General features: G+C 38.6%; 1 protein-coding gene across 1 annotated transcript; it reads right to left on the reverse strand.

The window, feature by feature from the left end:
• Positions 1 to 4,661: 4,661 nt before the first annotated feature.
• On the reverse strand, positions 4,662 to 6,244 carry LOC141811332 (uncharacterized). Its single transcript, XM_074699346.1, has 5 exons — positions 6,132 to 6,244; positions 5,256 to 5,942; positions 5,009 to 5,134; positions 4,878 to 4,921; positions 4,662 to 4,778 (listed from the first exon to the last, which is right to left on the reverse strand). Exons 1-5 carry the CDS (start codon positions 6,184 to 6,186, stop codon positions 4,662 to 4,664), a joined length of 1,029 nt encoding a protein of 342 aa, XP_074555447.1. The 5' UTR covers positions 6,187 to 6,244.
• Positions 6,245 to 6,520: the final 276 nt, after the last annotated feature.

Here is a 6,520-nt window from a genome sequence, read left to right on the forward strand (position 1 = left end):
CATTTCAAAAAAACGATGTATAGGGAAGAAGAATTTTACAAACTTTGCTTTTTGTTTTTTTCCTTCTCACTGTTAAGATTTTCTGTGCAACATCAAACACTTGATACTTATCTCTGTGAAATGTTGTGGTTTCTTAGTAGCTGCATAAAAAGAACCAGCAGCCGTTTACTGTCAAACCACAAGGTCTTTGATTAAAGGATTAATCTGATTTTTTTTTTTTGTTAGCTTTTTTGTATTCTTATTTTTAAAAATTTTAATTGTGTAACATGTCAATTTTAGATCTCTTAAGTCCCTGACAGGGGGCATGTTCAGGTTTGTCTGGGACCCAACTCAGGCTCTCAGTTTTGCAGGTTTGCACACACCCCAAAAAGCAGTAAGCTTTAATAAAGCTTTTTTTTCTTTCTGTTAAATCTGCTTTTATTTCTAAAATTCAATTATCTGTAAAATGCTATTTTCCTACATATAATTGTCTGATGTAAAAATTATAATGCAACAGAGGTGACTCATGGGTGTTTAATAAAAATTTTCCTTAAGACTCAAGAGAAAGAAAATTGTCAAAGCAAAAAAATAAATAAATAAATAAAAAAAGGGAAATACACCACAAGAAATCTGCCGACTCTAGTTTTTAGAGACAAAGCTGATGTAGCGGTGCTTAGCGCTGCAGTTCCATGAGTGTCCACTTGAAGCTGACTGCTGAAGCACCAAGAATCATATACACACCCATTCAAAGAAGCCAATCTTTACAGTAGAAATGAACGTGTTTACAGCCTGGTTTAATAAATGATTTTGGTCTAAATTATTATTAAGATATGGTATAATAAGATATGAGGACTAATAGTTTGGTATATAGGAATACGGCTGTCCTGACTGACACTGTAGTTATATCTGAAGGCCTGCCTCAGCTTTTCCTCTTTACCATTCTACATGGTTCATTATTTAGGACAATCGATCACAACGTTCAGGTCCATGAATAATGATTATGTTGAATTAACTACGAAAACACGGGAGAAAAATTATTGAACACACCATGGAAAGGCTGTATACTTTGGCAAGGAAATGCACCATACCACCTGAAATCTGTCAGTAATTAATTCTTGAACTTCCAATTTGTGCAAACCAACATCAGCTGGGCTAAAGCAAATTGATGGTCCTATAAAAAAGGTTGTTTTTTTTCACCAAGCAGTTAAATACAACACACCTCATGATGGGTAAAGGCAAAAAGCTCTCTGGAGACATTCACAACCTGATTGTTGCTCAGCATCAGAATGGAACTGGTTACAGATTTATATAAAGGCACCTGAATATTCCAGTCAGCACTGTTGGGGTCATTATTCACAAGTTGAAGAAGCACCACCTTGCCATCAACAGGCCACGCACAGGAGCTCCTCGCAAGATTTCTGACCAGGGAGTCAGAAAGATAGTCAGAAGAGTACTCAACGAGCCAAGGACCACCCTGAAAGTGCTCCAGAAAGACTTGGAGGCAGCAGGTACAATTGTTACAGAGAAAACAATAGGCAATGCACCCCACCACCAGGGCCGCTATGGACGCTCAGCCAACAAGACTCCATTCCTCAAGAAAAGGCATGTTGAAGCTCATTTAAAGTTTGCTAAACAGCATCTTGACAAGCCTGTAGAATACTGGGAGAATGTTGTCTGGTCAGATGAGACCAAAATTGAACTTTTGGGCTGTCATACTACATACCATGTTTGGAGGAGAAATGGCACTGCACATCACCCAAAAAACACTACACCAACAGTTAAGTTTGGAGGTGGAAGCATCATGGCATGGGGTTGTTTCTCATCTCATGTGTTGGCAAACTTCATATAATTGATGGAGCAATGAATGGAGCCATGTATGGGGAAATTCTTGATATGAATCTGCTGCCATCCACCAGGATGATGAAGATGAGACGTGGCTGGACCTTCCAGCAGGACAACAATCCAAAGCACACGGCAAATTTGACTCTCAAATGGTTTCAAAAAAAGAAAATCAATCTGTTAGAATGGCCTAGTCAATCACCTGACTTAAATCCAATTGAACATTTGTGGAAAGAACTAAAGAAAAGGGTTCACCAGAGGGCACCAAAGAATATTCAAGATTCAAAGACAATCTGTGCAGAGGAAAGGGCCAAAATCACACCTGAGCAGTGTGGGCGAAAAGTTAAAACATACAAGAAGCGTCTGGAAGCTGTCATTGCAAACAAAGGCTTCTCCACTAAGTGTTAGATGAGTCTCAGTTAGCGTGTTCAAAACTTTTTTTCCTGTGTTATCGTACTTAATTCCACAGAATCATTATTTATGGACCTGAACGTTGTGTTTTCTTTCCATGTGTGGATTATTAGAGTTAATACCAATGTCTGGTAGAAATTTTGTTTGACTTGCATCTTTGGAAATAAATGTGATGAGAAAAAAGTTGATGCGTTCAGTACTTAATTTCCCCACTGTACATGTGAATGTGTTTATTACTGTGTTTACCACTGTTAATACTGCAGAATTTAGTGCAGTTCTACGTCAAAAGCGTCACTCACTGATGTCCTCTTCCTCTGTTAGATTGTGAGGAGGGAGCGAGCCAAGCATCAGTCTCTTCAGTGTTTAAACCACTACAAGCTTCAGGCTGCAGGCCCTGTGGTCTCTGTGGTGGAGGCTTTTTCATAAAGGGTGTCTGATAAAAGCAGAGACCTGAGAAGGTCTGATTGAGATCTAAGTCAAGATGCTTTCAAACAGCTTTGTGGTGTGTTGTCCAGACCATGTTGTTTTTGTGTCCAGTGCCTTTTAAATGACCTACTGACTGCATTAACACCCTGAGAAATTTCCAGGGTTATAGAGAATGGTTGAACAGGCAGCATTAGGTGCTCCAGGAACTTAAGAATGGTAAAGAAAAAAAAAGAAAGAAAAGAAAAGAAAAACGTAACACTACACACTGTTTGGGCTTGGTCAACTGGTTGAGTTATGTTCCTTAAAGAGGGCCTCTCAGGTCCACTTCCAGCCTGAGCCCCTTTCCTGCATATCATTCCCTGATCTATCTCCCAATTACCTGCTCCGCTCCTATCCCTTCAAAAGAAATGTGTAAAAGTCCCCCTAAATATAAAACTTCAGAGAAAATGTAAATTAGCATCACAGGCACATGAAATGTGAAATGTAAAATTGTCCAAATGGATGAATAAATATGATCAAGTGCCCTTTTGATCATCATAGAATTATACAAGATTTGTGTTGGAAGTTTGACTGAATGTTCAGTTTTCATGCACAAACACAAACAAATGCTATAGCTTTCCTTGCTTGCTAGTTTAACAGATCACTGGATAATCTGACCTCCTCACTCACATCCCTCTAAGAGAGCTCAGTTTTAGTTCTCTTCATATAAAAATAAATGAACAAATATAAAAAACAGTTTGTGCTACTGAGTTTAGGGAAACTACATTTGTCATATGTTTTTAAGATGAATCTCATATTCTTAGACCGGAGGTTGCTGCTTGGTCGGGACCAGCTCTCTCTTTTCAAAGTTCTAATGATATTGTTATCCGATGTTAATGAGGACAGAAAAAATTCACAACCTAGGGTAAAGTGGCTGCTGGAACACCAAGTCCAGAAAAAGGGCCCACATTACACTAATTTTAAGTGGTTGAACTCTTCCTTTTAATATTGATTTTTAAACTGTATTATTGCTTTTTAAATCTCTTAACAGCCTCACTCTTGATCAGATTTGCTTTTGTGATATGTGTCTCAGGTCTTCATGCCATGGATTAAACAGTGGCTAATATTTTTGTCTGTTTTAGATATCTTAAATCATGTATGACTTGAAATCAGTCATAAAGTTGTTGATTTATTAGATTATTTTTTTGTTTTCTTCATCATTAATTCACCTCTTCTCTTATGCTAGACATATTTTAAATATGATTTTTTAGTGTTTTGTTATCTTATTTTTATTTAATCTATCTATCTATCTATCTATCTATCTATCTATCTATCTATCTATCTATCTATCTATCTATCTATCTATCTATCTATCTATCTATCTATATTTGATGTATTTATTTATCTGACTAGCTTTGTTTATAATTTGGAACATTTAATGTGAATTCAATGTTTCCTCATTAAGATCCTATGCTAACCTCCTGAGACCGCTTCCCCAACTCAGCTCCTCTATTTATTGAATCCTTAATTTCCAAGGCTGAAGATGTGAGAAGATAGGATCATAACATTTTTATTATTTTCTTCATCATTATTATTTTTTCATGTGCAGCCCTTAGTGCTACAGTGTGGTGTGTGAAAAGTGCCCAACAGCTGATTCAGGGAAACTTGAGAGGCTTATTCTTTGTTCCTAATCCCAACATTTCAGTTTGTTTCACGATGTGATAAAGTTATGGATAAAATCTTGTTATAGAAGAAAAGATTACAAGATTGTTCAGTCCCACTACTAGAACTCTGAAAATGTAACTGAGCACATGTTTACTGTCCATTGTCATAAATCAGTAACACAGTGAAGACAACATGTGAAGAAAAAAAGAAAATAAAAAACTGATTTTAATCAAGATCCTTTACTCAAGGTCAAACTAAGAACACATCAAAAACATACAGAGATAAATTAGAAAAACAGTGAAATGAAAATGACTATCACATCATTAAAAATCGAGCCAACAAATGAAACAATCTATCTTATACTACTTCACACTGGAGTACACACACTCGTCTCCGGTCGTGTTTCTTTGTCTTCTTGATGTTTTCGACTTGTTCACACTCAGAGCAGCGTAAAAGAGGTCGTCTGCTTCTCTTTGACCCTACAACACACACAAAAGTCTGTCACCATGTGGACGATGAAAAATTCAGACATTTTCCTGCAGTAAACACATTTTTGGAGCTAAAGGAAATGATCTCACCTCCAGGTTTCTTGCAGAGGGGTCTGACGTTCTTCCTTCAGCCTCTGATTGTGACAAACAGGAAACACTCTTTAGTTTAACATTAAAGTCAATGAGATACAAGCAGAAAGAAGCAGTGTTAGTTCTCCTACCTTCAGAAAGCAAACGGTTCCTGTTTTTCATCTTGTAGAGAGAGAAGGCCATGACAACCAGCAGCAGAGTCAGAAATATCAGAGCTCCACTCAGAAAATACACCAAGATAAGAAGGTCCACTCCGTCTGGAGGTAAAGAGTCAGACATGAGAAACAGAGCTCCCAGCTTTCCTCTCTGTCTTCATGTTTCCTCTGATCACAGTCATTGAGGATGAAATGAGAGCAGCTTCACAGCACAGACACTTACCTTTAAAGTCCAGCTTGGTCCCGTCTCCAAACACAATGTGTCCACATGAGACCACAGCACAGTGGTAAGTCCCAGCATGAGAAACATCCAGCTTCTTCAGGGGCAGCTTGTAGGTACAGGTGTGTGTTTGTGACTCAGCTTTCCTCTCACACTCATCATTCCTGCCTCCGCTGGTGTAAATGGCTCCTGGTTGAGACTCTTCAGAGTCTTTGAACCAGTAAACCCTGTGTTCTCCATCACAGCTCCCAGTGTGGACTGAACAGTTCAGAGTCACAGAGCCTCCTGGCTGGATGCTCTCAGGTCCTGACTGATGGATGACGGCTGGGATGCTCCATTCCTTACTTTTAACAATCACATGAACAGTTTTTAGAATTTCAAACATGCAGTAACGACAGCTTAAGCAGTAATAAGTTGCTGAGTCTGACATGCTTAAATTTGAGATTGTGAGATGGTTTTTAGTATCCTGAGTGTCCAGAGAGAAGCGTTGATCATCTTTGAATTCTCCCTGGAATGTATCACCGGGTGTGTATCTGCTGTGGGAAGAAATGAGCTTCAGTTCCTGTCCCAGAGTGTGTCTGAACCAGGACACATGGGTAGTATCCTCTTTTGTATAGACACAATGTAAAGTCAAACTCTCTCCAGTTTCTCTGTGCACAGCTGAGGACGGATCAAGAGCAGGTGTCTGAGCTGTGTGAATAAGAGACAAAGGAAACCTAATGTTTTGCTTCTGTTAAACACAGTCAGATTCTTCTTCTATTTTCTTTTTACATTTCATATGGTCAAACATATCAAATTAGAGTGAATTTTCTTTCTTTCTTTCTTTCTTTCTTTCTTTTCATGGGAGAAAAAAAAAGTGAAAAAAGAAACTCTTCTTACCGATTTCTCTGAAGAACAAACATGTCATGAAGAAGACGATCCCTGGAGAAGCCATCGTGGCTGAACTGTTGCACTTAAAGACAGAATACTGACAGTCTCTCCCCTTCTTCAAAGATCAGGCTGCGTTTCATTGGCCCACATGAGAAGGCTCCTTATGATAGGACACATGCTCACTGATGTGAGCTGTGGCTCTGTGGCTGTGTTGATGAGCTCTCTCTTTCTCTCCTGTAGGGGTGCTGCCCTCTTCCTCAGAATTTCCTGTTGATTGGACACACGTGATCTTTTCCACCTGTCATCACTGAGTTTCAGAGAAGGTAGCCTCGTGGGTGTCATGTTTTAAAAATTAAAGTTGAAATAATGTACAAGAAATAAATAGAAAAGTCAAATTG

Source organism: Halichoeres trimaculatus, unplaced genomic scaffold (genome assembly GCF_033239565.1).
Source record: "Halichoeres trimaculatus isolate MK-OKI-2021-1 unplaced genomic scaffold, fHalTri1.1 fHalTri1_scaffold_22, whole genome shotgun sequence".
Classification (NCBI taxonomy): Eukaryota; Metazoa; Chordata; class Actinopteri; order Labriformes; family Labridae; genus Halichoeres; species Halichoeres trimaculatus.